At 41.9% G+C, this 19,522-nt stretch overlaps 1 protein-coding gene across 1 annotated transcript in view; it reads left to right on the top strand.

Annotated features, from left to right (window-relative positions):
* The first annotated feature begins 9,139 nt into the window (after window positions 1–9,139).
* The window catches only part of ST7 (suppression of tumorigenicity 7), a 136,507-nt gene continuing 126,124 nt past the window's right edge, over window positions 9,140–19,522 (top strand). Inside the window, exon 1 of the mRNA XM_038155201.1 lies at window positions 9,140–9,644. Within this exon, the coding sequence (XP_038011129.1) occupies window positions 9,494–9,644 (151 nt within the window). The 5' untranslated portion in view covers window positions 9,140–9,493. The remainder of the gene's footprint in view (window positions 9,645–19,522) is intronic.

Here is a 19,522-nt window from a genome sequence, read left to right as displayed (position 1 = left end):
CTGCTGCTCCAAATCCCCTGGTGGCCCTTCTGTTAATAACCTGCTATTTGGACAGTGACCTGGGTCTAACCATGCAGTAATGACTTACACATAATTTGGAAATTAGGGAAACAGACTTGGAAAAAAAGCAAGGTAATTACTAAATAAATCAATATTTTAAATAGGAACAGATTTTTTAAATATATACCTTTTCAACTTTGCTGTGACTCTTAAGGTTAATATCTGCATGCGCACTGGAGTAGAAATTGGAGCTTTCAGGAGCCATTAGCAGTTTTAAACTAAGCAGGAGGAAGATAAATCTGCTTTATTCTCCCCTTTTACATGACATGTGATTGTCAAACCAGCTTTCAGATGCTGTAAAACTGGTAAGCTTTGGAAGTCTGTAACAACAGGAAAAATAGGTAGCAAAAACGATTAGCCAAAAAAGCAGAATATTCAGTTGGAAGGTTTCTGAAAAATAGTGGTAGTAGAAATCCTTGAATGGAATGCAAAAGCTTATCTTGGGTTTTTTTTTCCAGAGTGTGACACCATCAGCTGCATGTTGACTGTATGTGGCAGGACAGACTTGTCTGCTTTGAAATAAATTGCTAAAGATTATCCTTCCTCTCCAAGTTCTTGTAGTTTTGGTATTACTAGTATTAAAGTAGATAGTAGGAAAAGAGAAATCTACCATCTGCCAGATCTTGACCTTTTTTATCTAAGCTGTGAGCAAAAAGAAAGGTTTTTCCCATTCTCTTTGCAACATATTTTAGTTATTTGAAGAGTGTCCCAGACTGTAGCTGTTCGATTAAAGATTGAATACTACAACTCCAATTTCTACATGAAATCCAATACTCTTAATTAATTTCCTTACATCCTGCTTTTTGCTTGTTTTTCTCTGTCTATTCTTCATGTCAGCCCTGATGATACTGCAGGCTATCCTGATATTAAGCTGGTACTTGGATTTCCTTTTGCTAGAATCTGATCTTGACTGTAGTGATACTATCTAGTATTATTTTCATCAGATATTAGGAATTTTTAAACCCATGCTGAACTAAGGAGATAAAACCAACCAACCAACCAGCCACTGCTAGGTATGTGTGCCTGATGTTATCCTTCTCTACTGACAAAGCAGGTACTGGGAATGTGCAAAAAAGAAGACCATCTGTATCCTAATAATGTGGACCAGCCAGCACATGGATTCTGAACTGAGAGCATCTTGGCATGAAAAGATGGGCTGCTGTGAACTTTTCCAGGACAATGAACTGAATCCTTGTTATCTAGGATGTTGTGCCAACAACAGGCAGTTTGTTTTTCAGTAGGTACTGATGTCAGTTAAAACTAGGGGTTGGAATGCACCACCCAGTTTTGTACTAGGAAGCACTTAATATGCTGCTTTCTTACCTTTTTTTCTATGGAAAAGGAAAGGAATCAGTGATCTAAACTGACATGCTCTGAGGTGTATCTCACCTGGTGGAAACTGGAGGTAGCTGGTGTAACATCCATGCAAGCACTTTCCATATGTCTCAATGTGTGTAGGGACAGATCTCCTTCACCAAGCTAGCCACAATTACTTCTATAGTATCAGAAAAGTGTGAGTCATTCAAGAGCCTGTTTAAAGTTCCTGTAGGCATGTACTGAGTATGAAAGGTTCTTTAGCTGTCCTTGGTGCCAGGAGCCAGCTCAATTGCAAAAGGCTGTACCTGAGAGATGCTAAGAAAATAAATGCCATTATGTTCACAAAGAATTGAAGTGCTGCTCCTGTTCCAAGGCTTTGGTGCAAGGAAAAGGTTTCTGCAAGACTGATTCTCTGGGTACAACAGAATTTGTTAATCAGTAATTAATATGTGTCTTTTCCCAGTTCATTACTAAACTTAGTGAGCCATCATCTTCCCTTTAAGAACTGGTCTACCTCTCCTTAGTTCTTTCAGCTGGAAACAGTGTGCCTTGCAGTCCTACCAGCAGGTTGATGTGGCCAGAGTTACTCCACCTGAATGTAAATGAAATGTGCCAGTATATAATTTCCCAAGGAATAAATCCAGCTACCTGATACTTCACCCTCCTGGTAAGGTCCTTTCGGACATAATAAAGTTGCTACCCAGGCTATAGCTGCTGACAGAGAGTGGTAACCCAGTGCCTGTGTCAAAACACAGGTGATGACAATATTGAGAAACAGGGCAGTAGCAGATGCAATCGGGGCACTGTCACAACCAAGGATCATTGTTCTAGGAATCATGAAAGTTACCAACAAAGTAACATAGTAAAAGAGTTTCAAGGTTATCTATAACAGTGGGTTTTCAATGCAGTTGATGGGTTTGCTACAATCATGTGGCAGTCCTGTGCTGGAGAGCACAGGACAAGTGTCACGAAAGAACCCATCAGGGAATGAGTAATACTGTATCTATAGCAGTAATATTGTATCTGTAGCAGACTTCAGTAATAGGTAGTAAATGGGGCCAGGGATATGTACTGAATAATGGGACTGCAGGTATCCACTGGTGCTTGGAGTACAAACACACCTTGTTCTCAACAAGTGGGTGGCCTATGTGAGAAATGCCAGTGTTTCCTGGGCTGCAGGCACCCACCTCACTCCTACATCTGTGACAGTCTCAGCTAAAGCTGTCCAATCACACTTGGCTGTGCAGTAAATTCAGAGCTGCATGGTAAGAAATAATAAGTAGGCTACCAGCCAGCAGTAATTTATAAAGGAGAAAGTCATTTTATATTGTGCTTACCAACAGTAGCAGGTGTGAGAGGAAAGAAAATCTTCTCAACCGGGTGACTTCATCGCCTTACCCTTCTGTGTTCTTCGCAATAGGAAGGAGGCTGAACTACAACATTTTTATATAAAAGTACAGATATAAAGTAGAATTCACCTAGGCCTGAGTTTGGCCAAAGAGCTTTACTTGAAAAATGTAGAAGAAAAGAGATACCAACTATTGAGATTAAGAGTGGAAGGAAGGCCTACTGTGAAATCAATAAAATTAGTGATTAGATTAGATATTAGGAAGAAATTCTTTCCTGTGAGGGTGGTGAGGCACTGGAGGAGGTTGCCCAAAGAAGTTGTGGATGCCCCATTTCCTGGCAGTGTTCAAGGCAAAGCTGAAGAGGGCTTTGAGCATCCTGATCTACTGGAAGGTGTGACAGTGGGTTGGAACTAAATTATGTTTAAGGACCCTTCCAACCCAAATTCTATGATACGACGTTCCATAAAATTTCTTCTTGAAATTATTTCAGGTAGTGAATATGAGCATCCCACTTCAATGCAAGATATGCCATTGGCAACAACAATTAACACTAAGCCTTGTTTTAGGTTGTTGGGCAACCCTGGGCTCTGTACTAGTGGCAAGCTTCATTCTCTCTCTCCTGGACCCATCACCTGCCCACACAGGGCCTGTGACATGCTGCAGGGTCTGTCAGGTCCTTCTAACTGAACAAAATTATTTTAAAGACAAGGGCTTGCTATAAAATGTCACTTTTGCAGCCAGGAGACTTGAGAAGACTTGAGAAATAGCCATCATGATTTTTCCTTTCCAAACTCTCTTTCTCCTTAACAGACTACATCAGGGTCATCAACAAGGCTTTCTTAAATGTAATGTGGTACAGCGATTGCATCACTACTAAAAGGAGAGGCAGGATGGACTCAATTAAAGGATGCTGTGAAAAAGGTATTTGGATCTGAAGAATGACTGCTGGGTGCAGAAGATAGAAGGCTGTGACCCAGTAAGAACAGATCAAGCAAAACTGAAGAGCAGAGAAGAAGCCAAGGTATTAAGACAGACAATTGTTCTGTATCCTAAATTTAAAGACAAGCTCATAGGGACCTTCATCTGTGGAGATGGTAAGCAGAAGAGGCTTTATGAGGGAGGTTTTCTCAGCAATGGTATACTGGATGGGGGTGGAAAGGCAAGACAAGCAAGCAAATGAGAAAATAATTGCATCAGACAAGGCAAAAGGATATTTTGGTCCTTGATTTTGCAAAGGTTTAACAAGATTTGGCTTGGGAGCCAAATCTGTCTGGGATATGAGTAAATGACATGCCATTTAGATGCTACCTGCTTCCATGGCTTGCTCGATCCCTTCCTGCCTACAGGCAGAGCTGTTTTTGTCCTCTGTAATCATTGCCAGCCTCAAGCAGCTATAATTACCTGTACATGAGCCAGCACTGTGACTGCTCTGTTTCCGTCCTCTGAATTGCTGGAGATGAAGTAAAATGTAACTGCCAGTGGATTTCTGTGCTCCTACCAATGCATAGCAGGTAAAGATGCCGTGTTGCAAATGCTAGAGGAAAAAAAAGCTACATTCTGCTAATTGCAGATTTCAAATGGGAGGAGTTGAGACCTTTTTCCTCACTTTAAAATGTCTTTTCATTAAATACAGTATCAACACTCACTAAATTGAAGATCACACTGAACATATTTTCCCTTAAAAGAAAAAGGTCAAGATACCAATCTGTGAAAAAAGGCCATATCTTCTACATCTCCCTCAATGCATCTCCTTTAAAAAAAAAAAAAAAAAAGGAGATTTACTGTTTGGCTTCAGTCCAAGGCATGGATGTGGGGAGCAGAGCTTATGCCCTTTTCCTTGACCTCGGTAGGGGAGGCAGAAAGCAGTGCTGGTCCCCTCGGGGCTTTTTGCCATCTGTCTCTGCCTCCCTGTTTCTCCCACAACCTCCCATGAGGTACAGAGCATGTGTGGCTGCAGATGCCAGATTCTGCCTTGTGGAGAGCTCCCTTTTGACCAGGGACTAGCCTGGCAGCTCGCAGGATCCTTTGGGAATCCTGAGCACCTACCATCTTGTGCAAATAATGACCTGTCTTGCCCCACCACCTCTCACAGAGAAGCTTAATAAAATGCCTCAACAATGTGTGTGTCCATTTCACAAAAATACGTAAGTGCTCCTGGGGGATATTTCCATGGATTTAAAATAACCCCAAACAATTTGCTTTATCAAATGTGTGTGTTTGGGGTGGGGCACTTTCCCACCTAGATGCCTAAGTGTGCTGACAGTCAGGGTGAAATTCCCATCTCATCTTTAGGGGAAAAAAGTAATTAGGCAAAAAAGCAGCAGAAGAAAACAGGTTTTGAATGTTCTTTTTTTTTTTTTTTTTTTTTTTTTTTTCTCTTTTTGGAGTTTGGTTGGGGTTTTTTTTCTGGTTATGAATCATTTTGAACACTACCCAAAAATACTGAAACTCTGCTCTGAGTTGCACTAGCTATTTACCAACACCTTCCTTTGCCCTCTCTTTGTACTGACATCTGATTCTTAACTTAGCCAGTTCTAACCTGGATTTTGTCACTTGTCTTGCAATTAGGGCAGCGGGTTGGTTGGTCTTAAAACAACTTTCAGGCAGGCTTTCCTCCTTCCCATCCAACTACTCTGACACATTATACAGCACCCTGTTTTCTGGAAGAGTACCCATAGCTATGGACAGCATTTTGTTAATAATGGAGACAATTTTTAAGCTTTTTGACAATATGCATATTTGACTTTTCCTCATAAGTACTGATGGCATGTTTTTAAATATTACAGTCTTTAAGCAGAAGATTATTCTTGTAATACTGTAATATCCCACTTTTAGAATGGGGAACAGAAACTTCAGCCTGGGCACACTGTTCAGAAGTCTGTAGTTGCATACTTTTGCAACATCTTTTTTTTTTTTATAAAAATACATTGATTAAATTGTTAATTAAGCATAAATTTTATTTCAGTGTTTCTTAGCATATTTGCAGTTTTCTGGATTGTGACAAAGGATTGTGTGTACTTCAGTTGAAAACAGATTTTTGGTATGTGATTACAGCATTTTATGCAGACTTTGGTATGTCTGAAAAGTGCTGTGTAGGGGATCCCGTGAACTCTCCTCCAGTGCTTTCACTCACATTGGCACACTCCTTCTCAACCCCTGCTGATTCCAGCTTACACTGCCATCTCCAGTTCAACCCTGATATAGTTTAATATGCAGCTGATAAACTTAATAGGTGCTCTATATGCATATGTATTTATATGGATGTAAATTCACATCTGGACATGGGCATGCATACGTATGTCTGTTGTTGTTTAATGTACATCTAGATTAAAAAGTGTTGAACATAATGCTGCTTAGTGGGATTCAGTTGCTGATGAGGCATCAGCTGAAGGTCAGGGGGGATGTCTGGCTCCTTTGAACCAAGCTGAAAATGCTTCCCAGTGCTCACCTATATATGTGGAGCTCATGTAGGTCTCATTTCTGCCCTTGCTGAATGTCCTTGACTAGTGTGCCTGGCTACCTTTTGGCTGCCAAGACCTCAATGCAATCTTATTTCATAGCCAGGTTCCAAGAAGGTTACAAATTATGGTCCTAGAAAAGGCCTCTCATTCTGATCTCTGAAACTATCAAACAGAAGATTTTTTTAAGGTTTAATTAAACACCCAAACATTAAAAACCCCACTTCTTTGGATCTTGGACTACTTTGGACCCATACAAAGATTGGGTGGGCAAAATTTTCAAACTGGACTTTTGCTGCTCAGTGGTCCTATCTATTTTTTCTTATTTGCCAGGACCCAAGCTCAGGAAAATGTATTTCTTCTGAAAAGAAACAAAACTTCACTGTACCTCACGTACTAACTGTCATGGCTTCTGCTTCCTGATTTCATTTAGCAAAGTCATCAACAGTCATATGAGAAATTAGCAACTCTGAACTGGGTTTATGGCAAAAGAATTAGTACTTACAGGTATTATTTTGAGGTAAGAACTGAGGCCTTGTGTGAGAAAACTCTAAACAAGTGACAGTTGAGTGGAAAATCTTAGCAGAAAGTTAAAACACTATTTCCAAAGTTATTTTTGTCCAATGATTCACTTCAGATGCATTCTGTCATATCTTGACTTAGCAAATGAGTGCCTGAAGCCAGATGACACTCAAAGTGGTGTCTTTTCATAGTACTGAACAGTTTGCTTCTCACTTGTGAAATGCATATTTCAAGGCTTTGTATTTACTTGGAATTCATTCAAAGAGAACTGAGAGACAAGAGATAATTTGTGTTAAATAGAGCCTGAACAGTGACAGTGAACTTGCCTTGAGTGTCAGCTTAGGTGCTTCTTTAAAACAAACAGCAGAAATGTAATTTGTCATATGAATGCACAAAGCTAGTCATGAGTCACAATATCCAGCAGATAATTGCTTGTCACCTCACACAAACATTTGAATTTGGACACGTGCTTTTAATTTCCTGAGCTTTTTTGGGGGTTTATTTGGGTTTTTTGTTAGGTTGGTTTTTTTAGGTTTTGGAGGGGTTGGTGGTTTGGTTGTTTTGTTTGCATGGTTTTTTGGTTTGGTTTGTGCTACTGTTTTTTACTGTTCTGTTTGTTTGCTTGTTTGGGGTTATTTTGTTGTTTTTTTTTTTTTTTCTTTGTATAGCACCCAATGAGAAATCCTTATTTTTTTAAATACTTTATGCTCACTGTAAAAACACTGCAGATCTGGAAGTGAAATGCATAACATGACTGCAAAGTATTAATAACGTCTGTAATTTCAGGGGAAGAAGAAGCAATGGTGCTTAGAAGAAGGAAGGCATAAAATTAATAACTGTGCTTTAAGTGGGCACAGTTCATAGGGTTTTGATCTTCTAGTAATACAAGAGATGTAAAGAAAGCAGAGCTGGAGGAACCAACACAATTCACTCCTGCCTTTCAATAAAAGACAATAGAATGAAAAGTTGTTTATAATAGGAAACTTTGGAAAAGCCCTATACACCATCTCTATCTTTCACACATAAAAGAAGTTGGTCATAGTCAATTTTTTAAGATAAGCACTAATATACTGAAAATTAAACTATGTAGAGGAAAATTTATACAAGGGAAAAATTACCTACTGCCTTGGTCTTTTTTGCTAATACACAAGAAAAGGTGAGAGGAATATTTTGATTTATAAATAACTGCATGATTGAATAAGGCTGAGGTGTTTCAGATGTGACCTAATGTATTAAGAATTTCTTCCCTTTAAAACTGGAAGGGGGAGCTGAAAAAATTGAAATGTGGTTTTCTTTGGTATGTAATTAAACTATAAATGACCTTTTATGTAGTTGATCTGTATATTCTAATTTTAAAAGTTTTGTGATTCATTGCTAAGAAAAACTTCTGTCAGTCCTGCACAAATATTCTTATATGGGGACCATGGTCCCTTATAATCAGAAGATCCTGTCACCATCAAATGCAGAAGACACAGCCAGTGTTCATTCATCTTCAAGTCCTGCAGTAGTCAGGAAGAACAAATTTCGTGCCTTTACTACCATGAGAAGGTTGCAATTCGTACAGCTACAGATTTTTGTTTAATGCTTTTGGGTACTGTAAACATTCTAGGAAAGCTACTGTGTTTTTATCTGTGATAACTATTTCTTTGGCAGACTAGAAAATCTCAGCTTGGACAGGTTACTACCAGTTGGAGAAATTTTCAAGGATTTTTTTTTGTTCTTTTGGTAATAGTTTATAAATAGTGCCTGCTTGTTAAGATGCTGGAGAATGTTATCCCACTGGATACAGACTGTGGAAACACAGGAGAGACGTCCAAACAAATTGCAGAATGTGGTGCATATTTACTTAAATGTTTGTAAGCTATGTGACGCCAAAAAAGGCAGGGATCAGCCGTGTTTACCGACCTGAATTTTCATCACATTCTGCTGTCAAACCTTGTTTCATTAATCAATACCTCATTCATGGAATAAGCAAAATGTATCTCTCAAAAGTACAATTTACTGACTTGAAGCTTAGGCTTTACGGGCACTACTTGAACGAGACACATGTCTAGCGGGTGTCTTCTCTGCCCTTAGCAGGGGGGGTTGGAAGTAGATGTGGGTCCCTTCCCACCCATTTATTGCGCCATACAATTATCTTCCGAGGAAAAGAGTTTTGCAGTTCAGAACTCTGCTGAGCACTGCACACACGCACGCAGGGACTTCTATGCCCGTTCCATTATCCCAGCACGAAGCTCAGACGAGTCAACAGCGAAAAAACATCCTACGCGAGCCCTTTTTAGGCTTAAACTCCTGTTGCGCGGTGAAAACGCCGCCAGAAATCATTGCTCAAGATCGTAAAGACGTTGGGGGGTGAAGCTGCACGGCCTTTCTGGCGGCCGGAGCCCCGGTTCCGCGGCGGGGCAGGGCCGGGGCCGGGCCGGGGCCGGGCGGGCGCAGGGGCCGAGCCCGGGGCGCGGCCGGGGGCAGGTCCGCCGCTGCCACCGCGGCACGTCCCCCCCGCTCGGCCGGAGCGGAGCTCGCGGGAGTCCATTTTATCGGGCCGGCCCTTGCCGAGGCGCGGCGGCGAGCGGGGGCAGAGCCGGCAGCGCCCCGGGGCAGCCGCAGCGCCCGGCGGGCGGGGGAGAGGCGGCCCGGCCGGCGAGAGGGGGAAAACCATCCCACAAACGCACGCTGGGAGCTCGTGGCAGCAGAGAGCAGCGTTTGCGTTGGTTTCCCCCACGCTCCGTCCCCCCCCCCTCCCCCTTTTTTTTCTTTTTTTTTTTTCCTCTTTTCTCTCCAAAAAACATGGCTGAAGCTGGGACGGGCTTTTTGGAACAGCTCAAGTCTTGCATCGTCTGGTCCTGGACTTATCTCTGGACGCTGTGGTTCTTCATCATGCTTTTCCTCGTCTACATCCTAAGGGTGCCGCTGAAGATCAATGACAATTTAAGCACAGGTAGGCTGGGATCATCTGCCCCTCGCCCTGCCCGCGGCGGCTCAGCCGGGGCTGCCCCTGGGGGAGCACCCAGCGCTGCCCTCTCGGGTGTTGGAGCCCTGGCTTAAGCTGTTTATACTGTTCACGTTACTCAAGCGTTCTTATTAATCAGGGTTAAAACTTCAGTTGTGTTTCTGATAAATATTAGATCTCAACTACTTTTTCTGAATGCTAATAAATAACGAGTGTGAGTTCGCTGGAAGACTATCGCTGTTGCGATGGACTTTGCTTTGGGTCTCAGGCTCGCTAAGGTGGTGTGCCGCCGCTGTTCTGAATCAGCAGTAACTTACGTGCTGTTAGCCGGTCTGGATTGGGCATTTATGGCTTTATCTTGAAATTGCTTATTTTTCCTACCCATCTACCTTGATAATATAATTTCTGCCTCCGCCCCCCTCCTCCCCCCCCATGCTTCCACCCTCCTCAATTAGTTTTGGGGCAGGTGACATGTAACCCATGTGGCATCCCCGCTGCTGGGAAGTCAAACATTATCTGAGCATTTTTCACTCATCCCTCTGGCCTGTTCTCATTTGATAAGCCTCTGGCAATTCCAGCATCAAAGAAGAACTAAAAAAAAAAAAAAAAAGGAGACTCAGCATAAGGCAGCTTTCACTTTAAGCATAAAGGCAATTATAAATTGCGTTTAAAAATGATAAACTTCAAATGCAATTTTGGTCAAATTTTCACAGTATGTCTTTGGACAATATCCAGTTTCTTTTGACATTACCGCTCACTGATTAGAACAAGAAGGAATTCTTGGTGCTTGATTCTTAATAATTTATGTAATGCGTATGTCCCAGGTAAACATTGCAGGCCATGCTTGTCAAGCAAAAGTGTTAGAATGCTTTATATTATAATTTTCGCTGTTGCAAAAATCACAGGCATCCATCTGAGACCTAATCAACCCCCTCTGATTTCTTCCTGAGCTCGAACAAACTAATTCTTGATGTACTTTCTCATTTGAAATGTTACTCCAGCTGAGTCACCTTGGGGTTTACAGAAATACCTCAAAATGCAAGTAAAATGACAGTATGAAATCTTTGAGGAGTTTAAAAAGGCTGAAGAACGTCCCAAAGTGCCTGATAAAAATGGGTTACTGGGGAGAATGACAGGCACAGTATGGTCTTTGTGCACCATCCGTTCCTAAATGGAATTTATTAAAAAATTACTACCGGTAATAACATTATCATTTTTTGTTTTATTTCATTTTTTCCAAGTTTTTTTAATTAATTAAACCAGATTTAATTTATTGTGGATCATCTTCCCCCTCTAGTTCCCCCAGCTGATTATAGTTGGATTCTACTGCCATTAGTTTAAGGTTGATCATGAAGCACCACAGCAACTGATGATGTGATACCAATCACATGTATTTCAGTGATGTGAAAATAAATGTTGCTACTAAAACTCCTATGTGGCATAAAGAAATAGTAGGGTGATTTAAAAAATGACTGGCTATTTTCCCAGAACAAGGTGGATCTGTTGGTGAGCTGGGGTCAAACAAACTGGTTTTCAGTGCCACCAGAGGCAGGCTTAGGCAGCCAGTTAAAAATCGCAGTTCCACGGGTATGGTTTGTACTTCATGAAGTAGTGATTTAGAAAGGATTTAGATCAAACCCCTCAAACAGAGCCCGCAGTGGGCTGCTGTGATGTGAAGGACTAGTGTGGCACGTATGGGAGGGTACCTGCTGCCAGGACCTGGTGCTTGCTGCTGCTGTATGATTTTGTTTTCCCATGCCTAGTGTTAATATTTCTAAAAGGAAGTGGAAAAGCTGGAGAAGGTAGTGGAAAAATGATTCCAGGTCTGGGGAGAAGCCTCAGAATCAGATTACAGTAAGGCGGTATTGTCATGGAGAGAGAGGAAGAAATGGCCTTTTAATAATGAAAAGAATTACAAGAATTGATGACTAGAAGGAGAAGACAAACTCAATTTTGTCATAATCAGGTGTTAATTTGTAGCAAACTTGAATCAGCTGATAAAGGAGCCTTTGGGATTTGCATGTCTGAAAATCTTCAAATCCAGTGGTGAAATAGGAATCACAAGTGTTCATGCAGCCTTAAATTGCTTTTTGGCAAGGACAGGGCAGCAAGCTGTGCACCGCTGGCAGTCAGAGTCATTGCAGATGGTTTCACCAAATAGAAGGGTGGTTGGTCACTTGTATCAGAAAGTCTGAATAGAAAGTGTGGGGTCTTTTTTCCCTCTTTCAGTGTTGTACAGATGTGCACACCCCAGCGTTGGTACATGTTGGTCATCCCGTGTGTTTCACTGAGCTCCCAGGCTTGAAGGTCCTCAGTTTGGCCAAGCATAATTTCAGTGTCCTCAGTGGAGTACAGTACTGTGAAATACCCAAAGGGAAATCTAGTCTGTCATATAAAAATATTAATGGTGGATCTGATTGAGGTGTTTCATGTGGTTTGGTTTTAGTTTGTGGGGATTTTTGTTTGTTTGGTTGGTTGGTTGGTTTGGGTTTTTTTATTATTATTTTTTAAAGTTTTATTCCAGATCAAATAATAAAAATATGAATAGAATTTGAACTATTGTACCATATAATTAGCCTGGAAGAAAGAGAGGACATTTAATATGCTAGGCTAAAATATTAAATAGAGAATAAGCAGTTGAGGAAGTAGATGTCATCATCTTATTCCAAAATAATTAAACATGCCTATTTTATATAACATGCTGTATTTTCTTCCCATGCTGGCACTTGCATGACTTCTGAATGCCACACTAATCTGAACTAAGACACACCTCTTCTAAAAATGTGCTTGTTTTTCCTGACATAAGAATTTGGATTTGTAGTCAAATCCTAAGAAGGAAAGAGGCATTGAAGTTAAAATGTTTCTGATTATTTTATTTATCCTTTCAAAGTGCAACAGAACTGGTTTAATGACCAGAGCGTTAAGTGCGACTGGCTTGTGACAAGGCAGACAGGAGGAAACCTCTGGCTTGCCGAGGGTAGAGAAATCAGATGAATTGATTTCTTAAGAGTGTGAAAAATAAATACACGAGTATGAGCTCTGGGCCGAGTCTGGCTCTGCTGGGGTCTGTGGAGTATTTTTATTATTCAGCTGTGCTGGAGCAAGGCCCTGTGGTGTTACCAGCTGAGCTGCTAGAGAAGGGAGTGTTACAAGCCTGCAGAATGGAAGGAGACAAGTGAAGTTGTCCTGCCAGGCCCCTGAGGTCAGCAGGCCCAGGGTAACCATGGTTGGAAGAGCAGGACTACATCCATCACCTTGTGGTGGCTAGGACAGAGCTGTTATCTGAGAAACATGGTATATTTTTTCATTATGAATTTTTAAAAAATATTATTATGACATTCCTACTGAAATAAATACTAAAATTATAATTAATGTGGGATTTGTGATCAGGTAATGGACTTCTTGAAGCCCAGTACCTGAACCAGTGCTCATGGTGCTGGCCATTTGGAGAGGGAAGAAGCTGGTGTGGAGCAGGGCTGGCAGCCCTGACCATCACCAGGTCCCCACTCATCCCTGTGGTTTGTGTGGCCAGGGAAGTGAACATCTTAAAAGTCCTGTAAATGTAGGATAACAACACTTTGTCCAAGAATCTCTCAGAAGACACAAAATGGAGAGGTTTTTTTAGTCAGCCTGGCCCACTTCAGATGTGTTCACCAGTGTGTGCATTGCACTGACTTCTGGAAGCAAAGCACTTGGAAAAGACCCATCTTCCATCTTATGAAACTACCTTGTGTTATACCATGCAGGAAAGCTGAGGGTGGTTTCATTAGCAGAAATACTGCAGGAGATGGAAAAATGGAGCCTGCCTCTCAGGTTTGGGCTATGCTGTCTTAGGGTGGTGGCTGCTGTCAGTGAAGCTCATCTCATCTTTCTGATCTTCCCTTTCTGTGCTTCCTGGCTCTGCAGATCTATACAGCACATCGGTGCAATGCGCCCCAATAAGCTGCAGCGTGAGAAAAAAGTAACTTTTCATTCCCATGGTCTCAAATTCAAGTAGCGGCAGAAAACATTTGGCTGTTATTAAAATTTAACTCATTTCACTTTTTCCCTGCTGCTGACAATTTGGCCGTGTGGAGCTGTGTGTGCTCAAGCTGCGGTAGTAATGCACCCTGAGGACACAAGGGTTTTTTGGGGACTGGACACCTGGGAGTGTCTTCCCTGGGCTGGGGGGCACGGCTGCAGGGCTGGGGCTGCCAGTGCCTGCTCTGCCTCTGAAGCCATCGCCTGTTGGTGTGTTCGCCGTGATAGCATCTTGACAGCGGGTCAGGAGGTATTGTTCCCCTTCATAAATTTAAGCTACTGCAGTTAATCATGAGGGCTGGAAAACATTAACCTGACAAAGGCCAGGGAGTTTCAAATAGTTTGAAAACCAGTGAACAGATTCTTTCTTTTAAGAAGAACTGAAGCACAGTTAGTTTTAGTTCTGCAGGATTGTGGTGGTTTTGGTCTTTCTTCAAAGCAATCTGCCGTGGTTGTGATGGGTTTCCCTGTAAGCATCTGCTGTGCGAGCTACAGGAGTGAGTGTGGTGTTGGACCAGTCAACAGAAAACCTGGAGCAAAACTCTCATGCCACCAAAGGAGATGGAAGAATTCTTAACTCCCTGCAAGTGCCATGTAGATTTGTTCGGGGTATTTTAAGAACTTGACTGTTGAAAGTAAAATTTCAAACGCATGACCACTTCTGTCAAGGTCAGCATCAATCCTGCGTATGAAATTCACAGAATCAGTTACAGATAGATAGTTTGCTCACTGACCCAAAATCACCTGCATTAATTTTTGCATTTCTTAGAACGTAAATTAAATATTTACTGCATACTGATCTTATTTTCTACTTAGTGGAATTAAAGTAAACAGTGTTTTCTTAACTGTTAACCCCTCTCTTCAGTTATATCACTTACAGTGCTACAAAGCATTTGTAGTTGCTGCTGAGCCTCCATTCAGGGTTTGGATATTAGAGGTTTTTTCGGTCTGCCTTTTTGGGTTTTGCAAAAATCGGTTTTTACTGCTGTAGGCTACTATTCAGAAGGTTATTATAAAATAGGTTTAAACTGTTTTAAGCATGTGTATTTTCATCATGGTATACTTCGAAACTCTCCCTTTAATTTTTTATGGAAGAGATTATGATGTGCTTCAAAGTAGTGTGTTACTTTTAACAGAAACTAGACAAATCTTTGTAGATTAAACTGGGGGTTCTTGGGGGAAAAGCCACATCAAAACTTGCTGGATCAATGCCCAATGCATGCAGTATACAATGATACTTGTTTTCTATGAATTCCAACATTTCTTCACCAGCTTGACTTTTTGGTTGAGCTAAATTTTTCAGTCAGCATCAGATGCTGGAAACAGAGCAAAGTCTGTAGGAAATGCAAGGCTTTTAGAAAATACTGTTTTAAGAAATTGACTTTCTTACTGCAAAAGGTCTAGAAGGTTTGCAGTCAGTATTTCAGGCGAAATGTGTAAGCCAGAGCCTTCACAATAATTTTTGATAACTTCTTGAGTGAGCTTACTGTAACACTGACTGATATACAACCATGGAGCTGTACTGCCAGCTTCTAACTGAAGTCTGATGTCCTCTGCGTGCTGATGAAAATCTGTGGAAATGCTCCTAAAACTGCATATGTGTACTGGGATTTTCCCAAAGCATCCACTGAGTGCCTGGACAAATTTAGCCCAAAAGAGCATAAGCCTTCCATCGTTCACAGGGGTCATAGGTCATAATTGTCTGAATGGCTGTGAAAATACCACCATTCTAAATTAGAGAAAGAACTTAAAATAGATATTTTTGGTGGTTATTTTGCAAAGCAAATGCAAAAATCCAGATCATAAATTTGCATTTGTGAAAGACAAAAGAAGTGCTAACTGGAGTCAGTGCCTCAGGGATTGAAAAGAGAGAGCAAAGTCCATAAATCTGTGCCAAGGCTGTACATTAAATGAAAGATAGAAGGTCAGGATGCCTGCCTGAGAGCAGCACCTGGCAGGAATTAGGAAGATGATGTTTCATAAAACAGGGATTTTGGAGGGAATGACCTGCCGATGTTTTTAAATGGATTCTCTGAAAGGAGCTATGGAGAGTCTAGCAAAACCACACTGTTAACCCAAAGAAGCTCAAGCTGTTTATCTAATCACAGAGAAGCTACTTGACAATAGCTAAGGAGGTGTAAGAGCTTTAATCTAGTTGACAAACATATAATGAGCTACCTAAATATTTGGAGGTAAAATTCTTGCTGACTTGTCAGAATTGGGGCCCAAATCATCAGTGGTCTGAAGAAGCAGCCTGGCTGCTGGGACATGGCTGCTGGGACATGGCTGTGTGCAGTGCCCTTGCTGTAATAGAGAGATGGTTGCTTATGTTGTAAACTCTGGTGGGAAGAAAGCAGTAGGTACTAAAGTAGCCTTTAATATAGGGAAGACACATCTTAAAAAAGTGGTGGCTGCATCCTGAACCCAGAAGAATGCACATGTGAAGTGTTTTTTATAAGAGATTGTTGAAGATGTGTTTTGGACCCAGCTGATATGGCAAGGGATATTATGCCTCTCCATCTTTGGCTCATGTAGTATTAAGACCCTCAGGGTAATGAGGATTGCCAGGCTCTTCAGTGGGGAAACTGGGAGTGAAATCTAATGGCCCATAGTAAACAGGAGAGCTGACTAGTTAAAACACTATCATGCTGAGGTTTGAAAACCCCCCACCCAGCTAAAAACAGTTGCTGATGGTGTGCAGGTACGTTGTGCACAGAGGCTCTGATAGTCCCAGATGTGCCAGGACTTTTGGCACATGTTAGAGTGGTCCCCACAGAGTCCAAGGTTTCTGTGTGTTGTTCAGTCAGCTGGCAAGCTCTGTGCTTAAGGGAGAGTTATTTGTCTTGTTGGCAAGTGGCAAAGCAAATAAAACCACTGAAGTGGTGACCTAGGTTGGAGGGCCAAAGCAGTTTCTTCTGGATTGGAGGAATGAACATTGCTGTCAGAAGCTAATGAAGTCTTTGGTGTGACTGCCACAACAAGTCAGGATTCACCTGACTCTTTTATCCAAGATTAGTTATTTCAGAAGGTATTTTATATTTAACAAAATCAGGCCCTGCTCTAGATACATGTCAAAATGTTGAATACAACTGAGAGTTCTATTGAACTGCACAGGGAGAACAAAGGCAAAGGGAAATGAGACCTTGATGCTGCAAACCTTTAGTGGTTTAGTTTGTTCCACAAGCGTAGGCCCAGGCTCTGCTGCACTGGTAATTAATATGCATGAATTCTCAAAGACTTGAGCCTAAGTTTTTTGCTAAGGTGCTGCAGAGAGCCTGCAGCAATATGGAGGATAGAGTCCCCAGTCGTTTCTGCCCAAAGGCAGTTTTTCCTCTTGCGATTTGATGATCACACCTAAGTTTTGCTTTTTTTTTTTACCAGAGCTTTTTCAGGAATGTACTTAGGGCATCTGTCATAGAATTCAGGCCTATCCTGGGTGTTACTCCTCTGTTGGCTGTTAAAGGGGGTGGCTGAAGGCTCCTTCCACCTGTTTTTAAATTAGCTCTTTGTGGCACTGAAGGCATCTATTGAAAGATTGTGTTATAAACTCCAGCTTGTCCTCATGTCTGTGGAGTGTCATGTGGACTAGTGATGCTGTGTAAATACTAATGAGTTAAAGTTGCTTTGTGAAATCCCAGCACAGGCTAATTGGAATTGTTTTGTGTGTGTCTTAGTTGGGCACTGCAGAAGGGCAACCAGTTTTAACACCAAGAACACTAAGCTTAAGCAACAATGATGCATTTAAAGACAAGAGTTAATGTCACGCTTTCAGCAGACAGAACAAACAAGTTGTAACTGTTAAGCCTGAGGAAAAGGGCCTAAATTCAAAGTCCAAATCAAACTTCGCCAGCTGCTGAGAGAAGACAAAGATTTATTATTGTGGAGTCTAAACTGGAGATTTGTCACTGCTGTAGACTCATTGCTTAAGCGATTAAGTGCACTTAAATGTACCAATTAGAAGGATGAAAGCTATAGGGCAAAAATGAAATGCAGTCATCTTTAAGATTCCTATTCTGTGTAGTGTGCCAACTGCAACCATGAGAACTAATTTCCAGCTCACTTTCTACAAATAAACTTGGCTTATTAAATGTCAGGAATGTTAGGTTGAAATGCAGGGTCTTGTGTGCAGTGGCAAGACACTCAGAGATCAAATTAAGAGCACAAGAAATGTTGTTATCATCATTGTCATCTTATTTTGTAAGGCAGCCATTTATTTCTCAAGAAAATATGCCTGTAACCTGAGAGTGTCATAGATGGGCTTCTCATAACTAAATGTTTTCATGACATGTCCTGTATGTTTACGCTGAGGACTGAAAATTGTTTACGGTGTGGCTTGGTCTGAAGCAAGGTTATATGATCCACTAATGCACTTAATCTTCCATGTGAAATTTCTTTTGCTATTTTTAATACTGAAGTTAACTTGATAGCAGTGTACCCATCTGGTATGTTTTACACAAATCTCGGCTTAGAGTCCCAGGCTAGTCATTTCCTCAGTTTTCAGAGAGAAGGTTAAACCAGAGCCTGTCAGAGAAGGCTTGCAGCTGGCCTTCTGCACCCTGTGCAGGGGACACAGAGTCCCAGGGTGAGGCTCAAGATACTTCTTGAGCAGAAGCCAAATTTGTGCAGCAGCAGGATGCTGCAGCTGAGCTGATGAGCCCTCCCTGTGAAGAGAAGGACCTGAGGAGGTCTTGTGCAGAGCTGCACTGATAAACAATTACTCATCTTAGAAATCAGAAGTGTCTTCTCTGTAGTGCTTGACGTGATGGATTCATTTGCCTGCTCAGAGTAGGCTCCTGTATTGTGCTGTGCTGTTATAAAAGTGCCTTCTGGTCCCTATGTCTGACTGTCCTGCTCATTGGGTCACAGGACAAAAGAGGATTGATCCAAGCACAAGGGAATCGCTTTAGCAATTAATATTGTTCTACATATCCCCAGAAATTCTTGTCAAGGGTTTACTGCTTGAAAGTGCTGAGGGCAGCTGTGTTAGCAGTCACCCCAAAAGCCACAGGATTTTCTCAGACCTGGCCAGGAGGGTCTGGCCTGTCTTATGGCTGAGAGTGTTTTGTCAGCAGCTCCACAGAAGGTTGAGTTTCCACCCTTGATGCTCTCCTGTGAGGAGTATGTAGGGGCTGTGCTCTGTGCTACTGGAGAGGTGTACAGGCCTCTCTGGGTCCTGACTCCAACACTCGGTCAGATTTTACATTATCTTCCCATAAACGGCCGCACTGAAAGATTTTTTCCCAGACCTTGATCATTCTCATGGATAGGAGCTTTGCTCTCCCTCTGACTTGGATGTATTTGTGGCTGGCTTGCACATGTTTGTGCTCGTGGCAGCTCTCTCCTTTACCTGCAGAAGCAGCAGCAGCACCATGAAGACTGGTTCCCAGTGCACTCATGTGGAGTTTTTCCTGCCTGTCCATCCCTTATGAGATTGAGTCAGTTGGGTTGTCCTCATTTGTTCTCCTTAAACTGCTGGATGTCCTTGATTCTGCTGGTAGTACTTTATTCTTTCAGTTTTCTGGCCACTTCGTAACTGGGTTTGTACTCTCTGCATCATATGCCAAGGTAAGGCTTCACTAACTGCCTTATGTAGTGTAATTAATCCTTCTCACCTTCCACTGAAAATAGTTTTCCTTGCTGGTTCCTTGCCTTTTGCCCCATTAACTTTGATGTGGTGTCCCTGGCAGCTCATGCCAGGTGCCTTCTGCACCTCCTGGTTTTGGTCATGAAAATATTCTGTAAGGCTCAGCTGGCAGCTCCATGTGCTCTCCACACCGTCCAGACTGGCTGCAGGTTTCTCCATCTCCTGTTTTAACTAGCTTCTACAGCACTGTCAGTGCTTTACT

This window comes from Motacilla alba, chromosome 1A, assembly GCF_015832195.1.
Source record: "Motacilla alba alba isolate MOTALB_02 chromosome 1A, Motacilla_alba_V1.0_pri, whole genome shotgun sequence".
In the NCBI taxonomy this organism is placed as follows: Eukaryota; Metazoa; Chordata; class Aves; order Passeriformes; family Motacillidae; genus Motacilla; species Motacilla alba.
Note: the sequence above shows the minus strand (reverse complement) of the source record. Positions and strands in the feature narration are given on the sequence as shown.